The sequence below is a fragment of the Osmerus mordax genome, chromosome 8, assembly GCF_038355195.1.
Source record: "Osmerus mordax isolate fOsmMor3 chromosome 8, fOsmMor3.pri, whole genome shotgun sequence".
NCBI lineage: Eukaryota > Metazoa > Chordata > Actinopteri > Osmeriformes > Osmeridae > Osmerus > Osmerus mordax.
This window is the reverse complement of record NC_090057.1, coordinates 9,435,964-9,449,161: the sequence shown is the minus strand read 5'-3', so window position 1 is coordinate 9,449,161 and position 13,198 is coordinate 9,435,964. Positions and strand designations below refer to the sequence as shown.

At 50.5% G+C, this 13,198-nt stretch overlaps 1 protein-coding gene across 1 annotated transcript in view; it reads right to left on the bottom strand.

Annotated features, from left to right (window-relative positions):
- Window positions 1–13,198, bottom strand: part of nbas (NBAS subunit of NRZ tethering complex) — a 91,511-nt gene that overhangs the window by 48,292 nt on the left and 30,021 nt on the right. Inside the window, 6 exon segments of the mRNA XM_067241748.1 lie at window positions 474–659; window positions 1,620–1,703; window positions 3,617–3,774; window positions 6,313–6,426; window positions 8,958–9,071; window positions 11,998–12,097. Of these exon segments, the coding sequence (XP_067097849.1) occupies window positions 474–659; window positions 1,620–1,703; window positions 3,617–3,774; window positions 6,313–6,426; window positions 8,958–9,071; window positions 11,998–12,097 (756 nt within the window).

Genomic DNA, 13,198 nt, shown 5'->3' with positions numbered 1-13,198 from the left:
GCGGCCATTTTCTTCCTGGTTGTTGCCTTCTCTGTTAAAGAGCTCGGCTCTTCCAGGGGTCCTGAGAAGTCATCAATCCCCCCCCCGCTCCTCTCTTGCCCCTGGCGCCAGCTCCTCCCAACCCCCCTGCCCTCAGCAACCATGAAATATTGAAATAGTCAACAGGCCAGCTCATAAAAAATGTAGGAGATGGGTTCTTGATTGGTTGTTTTTTGGAAGCTTCTAGAATATGGGGATCGGGGAATTGGTCAGTCCAACGCACAATACACAGACGCATGCATGCATAGACCCACACAAACACACACACAGTCTTAATGGAGTCCACGGCCAAGCGCCAGTTGAGTTAACGACTTGAAGCAAAACATTTTATAACAGTGCAACTCCTGAATGCTCAATCACATCCCTAGATTAACAGTGACTGGATGAGTCTCACACACACACACACACACACACAAATACGCCCGCAAACCTACATGCTTGGGTCGGAGGTAGCTGAGAGAGTCCCTCCACCAGTGGTGGTCACTGACGGCGGTCAGCACAGCCTTGGTGGTCAGGCCGGTGGTGGCCAACACCTCCATGGTCCTGGCCGTGGTCCTGTGGAGGAGGTCCCCGGCCCCCCCCACTGAAGGGCCCCCACTGGAGGCACTGGCCAAACTAGTCTGGGGGGAACGGGGGGGCGGGCGGCAGGCGGTGAGTGAGAGCAGGGGGGGGGAACACTCAGACAACATAGAAACAACAACATCACAGGGAACGAGAACGCTCGTGCAACGTTATGCGACGGACGGACGAGGTACCAGCAAACAACAAGACGACGCCATGGCGACGTCGGCTGTACGGCAACATTCGTTTTTTTTTTTTACTGGCTGGCAGGGAAGTGCGTGCAAACAGGATGTGTGACTGGAGGTGATCCAGAGTGCTGTGTTGTTGGGCTCGTTCGGGGGGGCACTTCCAGGACGGGGAGAAATGATGGAGTCGGAAATGCCACGGCAACAACAGCGAGAGGAGAGATGGGCCCGGGCCAGGTTGTTTACTCTCTCGCATCAATACTTTATTCAACGGGGGAGGGTGTGGGGTAACTAAACACAAACACATCCAGACAGAGACAGATAGACCGACAGAAACACAAAACACAGAGGCAGACAGACCCACAGACAGACACACACACAGACCGACACGCACACACAGACCGACACGCACACACAGACCGACACGCACACAGACCGACACGCACACATGCCCAGAAACTCACACAGAACAAAGGCTGTCAAAGGAGTCACAAATCCCCATTCAGAAAGCCCACACAGAGGAATGGTGCCGAAGGTCATCAAACATTAACATGTGCTCATGGCATCATGAAGACCGTCTCCACATGAATAAACCAGCAGGGCTGAGGAACCCTAATACTGGATTTACTGCTCATCAAATATACAACACCACACACACACACACACACATACACATTCTGGCATGCACATAAGGACAAGCACACAGTGCATCTGTAAATAGAAGGACATACAGTATCACCACGGTGGTGCGCACACACAAGCTGACAGTTGAACAAGCTTGGAGGCCCACGCACTAAGCCAGATGGGCACACACACACACACACACACACCCACCTGGTACGACTCGGTCTCATCTCCCTCTACGCCACTCTGGGTATTAGTAGGCTCCATCTGATAATTCACTGCCTGGTACAACACCTGAAGTAGAGAGAGGAGGAGGGAGGGGAAAGAGAGAGACAGGGAGAAGTTTGAAGGTGAAGATTAAGGTAAAAGGTGAGAGGTCAACTTTGTCAAGGATTCCATATTCCATATATATAGTCCATATATATATATATATATATATATATATATATATATATATATATATATATATATATTAGTGCTGTCAGTTAGATGGCTCAGTTCACAACGACAAAACACACAGATCACTTTGGTCTTGTCAATGGAACCATTTGGCAACTTTGTAAAAGTAAACTTTCCATTCAGAATCTTATTGGCATCCATTTCGGCATCTCGCGCTTGCCATCCACTCAAAACTTAACGTTAGCCTACTCTTTAGCCGGCTCGCAAGCCCAAACAAGTGTGTGCGGCATGCCTGTTGTTCTGTTTCCGGTCTAGCTATATCCGGTGTGGTGTTGTAGTTTGTCTAACGTCAGTAGTTGTTGGGAGGGAGTCAGGTGGCTGAGCGGTTAGGGAATCGGGCTAGTAATCTGAAGGTTGCCGGTTCAATTCCCGGCCGTGCGAAAAATTGTGTCCTTGGGCAAGGCACTTCACCCTACTTGCCTCGGGGAGAATGTCCCTGTACTTACTGTAAGTCGCTCTGGATAAGAGCGTCTGCTAAATGACTAAATGTAAATGTAAAATGTAGTTGTTGCAACAGCATGTGGGAAAAAACTACAAAGTTTGCTAAGCCAAAAAGAACGTTAATCTTGCGATATAAAATTGACGCTGTTAAAATGGGTTTGCGTTAACGCCGTTAATAACGCGTACAGCACTAATATATATACAGTACTGTGCATAAGTTTTGGGAACACAAGATTTTTTACACAAATAATGTCTTATACTGTATTTCTTCAATTAAATGCTACAGCTTTTCTTGAATTACATGTTTCGATGAGGGCGGTGTGTACACGAGGGCAGCTTTTATTATTATTATTAATCAAGAACAACACAGGAATTGCGCAAAGCAGTTTATTAATTAGTAGGCGACATCTCTGGTGTCTCGTCGGTGAGGAGGCAGATGAGGATACTAATAGTGATGCAGAAAGTTGTGTACCGTACCTATTTGTAGAAAAAATAAATGAGAATTATAGTAAATCTAAATTTAATGTTGCTGCATTTTTTCAGATCTGAATGCAAGGTTTAATCAAAGAAATATATGTAATATATTTTGTTTTAATTTGTGCAGAAGTATAAAAGTGCAAATTTGCTAACATTTTTGTTAAATTGTTTTATTTCATTATTTCTTAAAGCATTTTTCCTTAACCTTTTTTATTTTTATTGTGCCTAAGACTTTTGCACAGTAGTGTGTATATATATATATATATATATATATATGCTTAAAAGGGACATGTTTACGAGTGTCCGCAGGTAGAGTAAGGTGACAGGTGTGTGTGTACCTGTGTCTGCAGGTAGAGTAAGGTGACAGGTGTGTGTGTACCTGTGTCCGCAGGTAGAGTAAGGTGACAGGTGTGTGTGTACCTGTGTCTGCAGGTAGAGTAAGGTGACAGGTGTGTGTGTACCTGTGTCTGCAGGTAGAGTAAGGTGACAGGTGTGTGTGTACCTGTGTCTGCAGGTAGAGTAAGGTGACAGGTGTGTGTGTACCTGTGTCTGCAGGTAGAGTAAGGTGACAGGTGTGTGTGTACCTGTGTCTGCAGGTAGAGTAAGGTGACAGGTGTGTGTGTACCTGTGTCTGCAGGTAGAGTAAGGTGACAGGTGTGTGTGTACCTGTGTCTGCAGGTAGAGTAAGGTGACAGGTGTGTGTGTACCTGTGTCTGCATGTAGAGTAAGGTGACAGGTGTGTGTGTACCTGTGTCTGCAGGTAGAGTAAGGTGACAGGTGTGTGTGTACCTGTGTCTGCAGGTAGAGTAAGGTGACAGGTGTGTGTGTACCTGTGTCTGCAGGTCGCTGGAGGCAGCCAGCAGGCTCTGGATGCTCCCGGGGGGGCAGTGCGTGAGGGAGAAGGCCAGCAGCTCCTGGCGAGCCCCCATGTCCTGGTAGCCCTCACACTGACCCAGGAGGCTGCACACCTCCCAGCCCTCTCTGTGGCCTGGAGGAGGGGGGGGTAATAGAAGCAGAAAGAGAGGGGGAGAGAGAGCCAGAGACACACAGAGAGAGAGACAGAGACAGAGAGAGAGAGAGAGAGAGAGAGAGAGAGAGAGAGAGAGAGAGAGAGAGAGAGAGAGAGAGAGAGAGAGATAGCAAGAAAGGAGAGGAAGAGAAATTGGGAGGGAGGGAGAGAGTTAGATGGGTAAAAGCTGCGGGGTTACAATGTTGTGTCAGCCCTGTCTTTGTCCATCTGTTCCTAATCTAGCCTCTTAACCGGAGCACTGAGGTGTATCTACAACACCAACAGTTCAACTCTAACACACACACACACACACACACACACCTGCTCATCCCTCATCCAAACCCAAGGGCAAGCAGGTGCGACCTCCTGAGGTTAGAGATTCAACACTCCAACAATGTTCCACTCAAAAGGTTAGCGTCATATTCAACGCCAACCCATTGTCCTCTCCCATGTATCTGCCTCGAGGAGCACTCTAATACATTCCAGTATGCATTTACACTCCCGTTCTGACTTTATCGTAGTCGGAAAAAAAACACCCCAAGAAACCTCCAGCAGCCTCAACTTTGCCTCTGACAAATGGATTCGATTATGCTCACCGGCTTTGCAGACAAAGAACAGTGCGCGTTATCAGATCATACAGCCAGTTCCTTAGCTCCCTCCCCCACTCCCTCACCTTTGTTACTCAGCACAGCGCTCTGGGAAACTCGCACTGCCGATAACACTCTCTTTCTCAGCCTGTCATTGGCCAAGCAGCTCATTTGGGGAAAGAAGGAAGGAAGGCTGGATGTCGGAAACAAAGCCCAAGGTTTAATACTGGCAATGACTGAGTGGATCCACAGTACGAGTTGGTTTTTCAGGAGCCCTAGATTAGCCAGACAGTTCCTCACCAGGAGGAGTACTCTGGCCCTGTTGCACAACCGTACGTAGACCAGACCCTCTTTCAGGTCATCATTCACGACCACAACCCCGCTATGAGGAAACCAGCGGTGGTTATGCTCCTGACCACAAACCAACAAGTAAGGGAAGTGATCTGTGGTGTGGTTTCTGACCACAAACAACCTAACGGAGGAAGTTCCTTTTCGAGCTCCGAGCCACTTGGACCACAGGAGGAGGTGTGTGAGGACCAGCCCAGCCTTCAGAGAACCCTGCCCTACAGGCCTGACAGAACCCAGCCCTACAGACCTGACAGAACCCTGCCCTACAGGCCTGACAGAACCCTGCCCTACAGACCTGACAGAACCCTGCCCTACAGACCTGACAGAACCCTGCCCTACAGGCCTGACAGAACACTGCCCTACAGGCCTGACAGAACCCTGCCCTACAGGCCTGACAGAACCCTGCCCTACAGACCTGACAGAACCCTGCCCTACAGGCTGACAGAACCCTGCCCTACAGGCCTGACAGAACCCTGCCCTACAGGCCTGACAGAACCCTGCCCTACAGACCTGACAGAACCCTGCCCTACAGGCCTGACAGAACCCTGCCCTACAGGCCTGACAGAACCCTGCCCTACAGGCCTGACAGAACCCTGCCCTACAGGCCTGACAGAACCCTGCCCTACAGGCCTGACAGAACACTGCCCTACAGGCCTGACAGAACACTGCCCTACAGGCCTGACAGAACCCTGCCCTACAGGCCTGACAGAACCCTGCCCTACAGGCCTGACAGAACACTGCCCTACAGGCCTGACAGAACACTGCCCTACAGGCCTGACAGAACCCTGCCCTACAGGCCTGACAGAACCCTGCCCTACAGGCCTGACAGAACCCTGCCCTACAGGCCTGACAGAACCCTGCCCTACAGACCTGACAGAACACTGCCCTATAGACCTGACAGAACCCTGCCCTACAGGCCTGACAGAACACTGCCCTACAGACCTGACAGAACCCTGCCCTACAGGCCTGACAGAACACTGCCCTACAGACCTGACAGAAACCTGCCCTACAGACCTGACAGAACACTGCCCTACAGACCTGACAGAAACCTGCCCTACAGACCTGACAGAACACTGCCCTACAGACCTGACAGAAACCTGCCCTACAGGCCTGACAGAACACTGCCCTACAGGCTGACAGAACACTGCCCTACAGGCCTGACAGAACACTGCCCTACAGGCCTGACAGAACCCTGCCCTACAGGCTGACAGAACCCTGCCCTACAGGCCTGACAGAACCCTGCCCTACAGACCTGACAGAACCCTGCCCTACAGACCTGACAGAACACTGCCCTACAGGCCTGACAGAACCCTGCCCTACAGACCTGACAGAACCCAGCCCTACAGGCCTGACAGAACCCTGCCCTACAGACCTGACAGAACCCTGCCCTACAGGCTGACAGAACCCTGCCCTACAGGCCTGACAGAACCCTGCCCTACAGACCTGACAGAACCCTGCCCTACAGGCCTGACAGAACTCTGCCCTACAGACCTGACAGAACCCTGCCCTACAGACCTGACAGCTGACCCTCGTGGAATGTGGGAAGAGTCCTACCTGCAGCAGAGTACAGACAGAGTCCTACCTGTTGCCATGAGGTCCTGGCAGTGGATGTAGGAGGCCTTGAAGTCCAGACACTGGAGGGCCTGCTCCGCCAGCAGAGTCAACACCTGGCCCTTACGCTTGGCCTCGTCCTCACCTACACACACACACACACACACACAAAGACCGACTGAGATCAGACAGTGATAGGTGACATTGATATCAACTCTTTCAGAACATCATAGCAAGATCCTGTCTTCATCTTGATGTAAGAGAGATCCCAGCAAAAACAAACACTACAAAGCTAAAACACTTTAAACACTGGCTTCAAATCCCTCTAATCAGCCTAACATCAAGCTTAATAATCTCTTATTAAATCTTAGCTGGCACGTACGCACGTACACACACTCACAATCAGAGCATACGGCTTCTAAATGCATTATAATGCAAAAAATGCCATTCCAAAAATAAGTTTAAAAAAAATTAAAACAAGATATTTTTGGCTTGTAGTAAGTAAAAAAAATCTGCCAATGGAACAAGTCAAAATTAGCTTGATAAGATTCTTGAAATAAGACAATATTTTCAATATAAGAGACCGCTTAAAATTAGCTTGAAAAACTAATTCTTAGATATATTTTGCTAGTATTGTGAAGTTTTGTGTCTCATAACAAGCTCATGATGCTCAAAAATAGTATTTAAATTAGCTTGAAAAACTCATTCTTGGACATATTTTGCTATAGCTGAGACGAGGTCACAAACGCAGACAAAATATGTTTTTTATTTTTTTTGCAAGGGGCTTATTTCCTCCTACACTAATCTCAGCGCCGAGAAAATTAAATACGAAATAAATAACCCCGCAATAAACCTCCAAATCTTGGCTGGCTTCTCATAAGAAGTCATTTTCGGGGGTGAAAGTATTAATTTTAACATTCATCTGTGACTTTGGAAGGGCTTTGATCCCAGTCCAAGCAAAATAAGCACACCACACACCCCGAGCCCTGTGATCAGACATGGATCTAGAATGTGTCTAATACACAAACCTGTACATTCAAGATCAAAGGAGCGGAGAGATATAGGGGGAGATGGGATCGGAGTATGTGTGTGTTTACGTGGGTAGAGCGATGAGGACTTAACTATTGTTAAGAGAGTCCCGGTCTTGACTGTAACCAGTGTAAAGTGGCGTGAAAGTGCAGTCGTGACCTCAATATACGAGGGGCTGGTGTGCATTCAGAGTATCGATTGCGCCGTGTTTTAAAGTGTGTGTGCCTTCATCTTCAACTCGTCATTCGGTATTCTCCTCAAAGCCAGCCCTTTTCTTTTGAAAGACAACAATTGCACTGGTTCAGTTCACTCTGGATCAAGCCCCCGCTCCCACGGCTTCCATCCGGCAGCGTGTGCTCACCACTCCTCCACCTTCCACCGTCTTTATTGACATCAACCCAAGCCTAGCCGAGCGCTTAGTCTGTGCATAGCATAATTGAGTTGGGTACACTACAGGTCTGCTGTGACTGAGGCAAGAGCCCTTGGGGCGGGGGGGGGGGGGGGGGGGGGGCGAGGGGGTTGAAGTGTACTCGGTGATGATGCCCCCTCCCCTCCTCCATCAAATCACAACCAAAAGGCCCCTGGGCTGTGCACACTTCAAAAGCTTCCCCTTGCGTTTATTTTTTTGTTTGGCAATTTGTTTATTCCGACTCTCTCCCTGGTGCAAACACTGCAGGCTGTTTTGCCTCAGAGAGAGAGAGAGAGAGAGAGAGAGAGAGAGAGGGAGGAGGGGGACAGAGAAAACTAGAGAGAAAGGGAGAGAGCCAGAAACCAGTGAACGAAAAAACGTTTGTTAGGGCTGTGCGATGGAGTTGAAAAATCTATCGCAATGAGTTATTTCCATTCAGTCGGTATTGAAAATGATCAGATACTTTTTTAAAGGCCAGGAGGGAAAAAAAAGGCACCGAAGTAAGTTGAGCTCCAAATGCAGCAGATGCAGTTGTGTAGTCCGAAGGGTGGAGGCAGCAAGAGAGAGAGACTCAGCTGTCTTCCTGCTGTGGTTTGCCAGCCCAACTTACACACAACAGTGCTCTGATATCGGTCAGACTTAAAAAACGAACAAAAATAAAACTGCCATAACGGTGAGCTGACCTGTTTTTTCGGTATCAACAGGTTCCCCACTGTCTATCCCCCAGGCCTTGTTAACATTATTTCCTATTGTTCTGCTGCTTACATCCATGCGCTGCACTACTTTGTGCTAGTTATGTGGGTGTTTACACTTTCAGTAGTAGTTTCTGCACATCACAGTTAAACCATCCCCCTAGGAGGACTCATTCACCTTGCTCTCTAGGGGAGCCCTGTATGCCACAATCCAAACCTTCCCCCAGGAGTTTTGTACTTCCCACAATCACCCCCTTATTGTATATGTGTTTTAATATTCTCTCTTCAGGAAGGTTTCTGCTAAGCCCTTCCTGTGGGGGAAAACTAAGGTCACGTGTTTCATGCTTAAATCCACCCCCCCCCCAAAGTGTCACACTTATGTATTTCCCCTCTCGGTGTGTCAGGTAAATACTTCCCCTGAGGTTAGCACCCCATATATCCATCCCTTAAAAGGGTTCACACATAAATCCTTCCCCCCAGGGGTGTCACACATAAATCCTTCCCCCCAGGGGTGTCACACATAAATCCTTCCCCGGGAGGGTTTACCTGCCACTCTGAGCAGGGTTGCCAGGTTCAGCAGGAGGGATGACTGTTTGTAGGCCGAGGAACACTGGGAGAAACACTCCTCCACCAGGGACAGACGGTTGGAGCGCAGGCGCACTGAGGAGGGAGAGAAGGATGGAGGAAGACAGTGAGGGGGGTTGGAGGGGGTGGGAGAGAGTGGGAGAGGTGAGAGAGAGATCTTACAGTCAATAACAGTATTCAATATCATTGGGACACAACAGATTATTTATCACCAAGGTGACACATCATGGATAGGGATATTACCCCCCCACCCTTGTGAGAGCCCTGTCTGACCAGTTCATCGGGGGAGGGGGGCGGTCAAGACAGCAAAGGCTGTGTGTGGGTGTGTGTAAACAAACACTGCGAGGGCACCTTAGGCGGGCTGACCTGGGCCTGGGAGCCGCCACCCTCCCCATAGCCCCACACCCTCCCCACAGCCTCCCCACAGCCCCACACCCTCCCCACAGCCCCACACCCTCCCCACAGCCTCCCCACAGCCCCACACCCTCCCCACAGCCTCCCCACAGCCCCACACCCTCCCCACAGCCCCACAGCCTCCCCACAGCCCCACACCCTCCCCACAGCCTCCCCACAGCCTCCCCACAGCCTCCCCAAAGCCTCCCCACAGCCTCCCCACAGCCCCACACCCTCCCCACAGCCTCCCCACAGCCTCCCCACAGCCCCACACCCTCCCCACAGCCTCCCCACAGCCCCACACCCTCCCCACAGCCTCCCCACAGCCCCACACCCTCCCCACAGCCTCCCCACAGCCCCACACCCTCCCCACAGCCCCACACCCTCCCCACAGCCTCCCCACAGCCTCCCCACAGCCTCCCCACAGCCCCACACCCTCCCCACAGCCCCACAGCCTCCCCACAGCCCCACACCCTCCCCACAGCCTCCCCACAGCCCCACACCCTCCCCACAGCCCCACACCCTCCCCACAGCCCCACACCCTCCCCACAGCCTCCCCACAGCCCCACACCCTCCCCACACCCTCCCCACAGCCCCATACCCTCCCCACAGCCCCACCCTCTCCCCACAGCCTCCCCACAGCCCCACACCCTCCCCACAGCCCCACACCCTCCCCATAGCCTCCCCACAGCCCCACACCCTCCCCACACCCTCCCCACAGCCCCACACCCTCCCCACAGCCTCCCCACAGCCCCACACCCTCCCCACACCCTCCCCACAGCCCCACACCCTCCCCACACCCTCCCCACAGCCCCACACCCTCCCCACAGCCCCACCCTCTCCCCACAGCCCCACACCCTCCCCACAGCCTCCCCACAGCCCCACACCCTCCCCACAGCCCCACCCTCTCCCCACAGCCCCACACCCTCCCCACAGCCTCCCCACAGCCCCACACCCTCCCCACAGCCCCACACCCTCCCCACAGCCCCACACCCTCCCCACAGCCCTGGCTGACTGCTGCTCCTGCTGTGTTCCTGTCAACAATCTTTCACAGTCCGTCTCTATGTCTGAGAGAGACTGAGGTAGAACAAAGTGAGAGGGGTGTGGGGTCGAGGGCAGAGGGCGGGGATGTTGGCTGAGGAGGGCAAAGAACAAATAACAGTAGAAAGTGTGTGTGTGTGTGTGTAGCTTGGGGAAGGACCGTCTGAAAGCGTTGGCAGCTGTGGTTGACAGCTTCGTTTGCAAGTAGCTGAGAGGACACAAAGTGCTGCTGGTTACAGGCAAGCAAGCTCTCTCTCGCTCCTGATCGCTCTCTCTCTCTCTCTCCTGCCCTTCTCTCTCCAGTTTTCTCCAGTTTGTATGCACCGTACATCAGGAACAAACTCCCAGAAAACTGCATGTCTGCTGCTACTCAGTTCTTTTAAATCAAGGTTGAAGACATTTGTTTGCTGCTACCTTTTACAAAATCAAATTTGTGTTTTTTACTCTCATATCTTACGAGGCATTGTAATGTTTTTTTTTTTTAAATCCTATTTCTGCTTCATTTTAGTTTATCTCTTTTTAATTGTGTTTTTTTTTTTTATACTGCCTTATGTTGTCTTAACATTTTGACTTGATGCCTTTTATCTTTTACATAAAGCACTTTGAATTGCTTTGTTGAGTTTGTTGTTGTACCCAAATAGACCTGCCATGCCGATACAGCTCTCTCTCTGTATCTTTCTCTCTCTGTCTATCTCTCTCTGTCTATCTCTCTCTGTCTCTCTCTCGCTCTCTCTCCTGATCTCTCGTCACTCCACAGCTCCAGGTCAGGGGCCTGGGGCGGGGCCAGGGGCCACTCTTAACACTCTGCATAACCCTGTCCTCTCCTGCCACACAGTGTGGAACCTGGACACAGCCTGAGGGAGAGGAGCATGGAGCCACGGGAGGACACACACACACACACACACACACAGGCCTGTCTCATTACACACACGCCCACATAAGAGGACACAGGGAAGGGCACAGATAACTTCATTCTGAAACACTGCTGTATGGTCTTCGCAAACTGAGTTCAGCCACAGAAACATGGACACACACACACACACACCAAATGCTTCAGTTCTAATTAGGCCATCAGACAGATGTTGTTTGCTCAACAGCTGATCCATAAATAACCATGTATTTAGATTTCTCAGACACGAAGGGAAATGGGTAATGACAGAGGGATGAGGGGGGAGGGGAGAGAGAGAGAGAGAGAAAGAGAGAGAGAGAGAGAGAGAGAGAGAAAGGGAGAGAGAGAGAGAGAGAGAGAAAGGGAGAGAGAGAGAAAGGGAGAGAGAAAGGGAGAGAGAGAGAGAGAGAGAGAGAGAGAGAGAGAGAGAGAGAGAGAGAAAGGGAGAGAGAAAGGGAGAGAGAAAGGGAGAGAGAGAGAGAGAGAGAGAGAGAGAGAGAGAGAGAGAAAGGGAGAGAGAGAGAAAGGGAGAGAGAAAGGGAGAGAGAGACCACAGATTCATTCTGTTCATGACCCTGTGCGTGTTCATACTTGCGCCGCATTAACACCCATACTGGATGCGTCGCCCACTCATGTACACACACCCATGTTCCCACACGCACACACAGTATGTGTTACCTTGCAGTGGGAGGATTTTGACGTCGAGTTCCTCCAGCAGGCAGAGGGCGCTGATGAGGTCCAGCTCCTCCTGAATCTCCGCAGGACAGTCTGGGATCAGCTGCAGACACGCCCTGAAGGAACAACAGCCAATAGGACGACAGATGAGTGTGGGAAGCCAGTCAATAAAGACCAATCAAATAGGTTCAATCAATGAGCTAGGTGTATGAGGCAACCAATCAGAGTTAGAGAGCTGATGAATAAAGCGATATCCATGTGCTGGATGGTTCACAATCGGCAGCATAACCTGAGTGATTCAGAACCCGTTTCTCAGGTCAGGAAAGGTCAGAAGGCCTAAAGCAATCAGGGCTGCGTTTCCCGAAAGCATCGTAATCCTAAATTGATCGTAGAATCCGTCGTACGACGAATCTTAGTTTTACGAGCCGTTCCCAAAGACATTGTAGCTAAAGTGTCTCTTGAAAATTCAGAGCTCTTGAAAGCGCATAGATTAGTCTACTCCTTACGAGCATGTTTGGGAACCGCACGTAAGAAATATCGATGGTTTCATTTTTTGCTCGATCGTTGTTACGATCCATCGTTATCGGGAAACGCAGCCCAGGCCATCGCCTGAGCGAAAACAAACCAATCAGGTGAGACCAGACACCTAGATCCAATTAGGTGCTTCCAAACTCCAGTATGACTGCTGATAGGTAGTCTAGGACCAGGAGAATGTGCCTCTTAGGATTAAGGGGAAAGCTAACTAACACACACACTTCCTCCTGGGGGAATAAAGAAGAGACGCAGTTTTCATTTTGTTTGCCGTTTTTCATCCGGCAATTAGACTGCGAAGCAAAACGCTGGGAAATGCGAGGAAGCAAAAGTGAATGATTTATTTAGGAAAACAAGAGAGGAGAGGGAAAAAAAAAATAATCCTGTTGAGAAATCGCTTATGAAGCATTTGTGATGTTCTGTCTGGTGCTGAGACACGACATATCCTGCAGGCTGTGATCCACAACCACCTCTGGATCCACTACACAGCCGTTTGCAAAACGCTGGAAATGTATGTAAGTGGACTTGTGTGTGTGTGTAGTTTACATTTACATTTAGCAGACGCTCTTATCCAGAGCGACTTACAGTAAGTACAGGGACATTCCCCTGAGGCAAGTAGGGTGAAGTGCCTTGCCCAAGGACACAACATCAGTTGGCATGACCGGGAATCGAA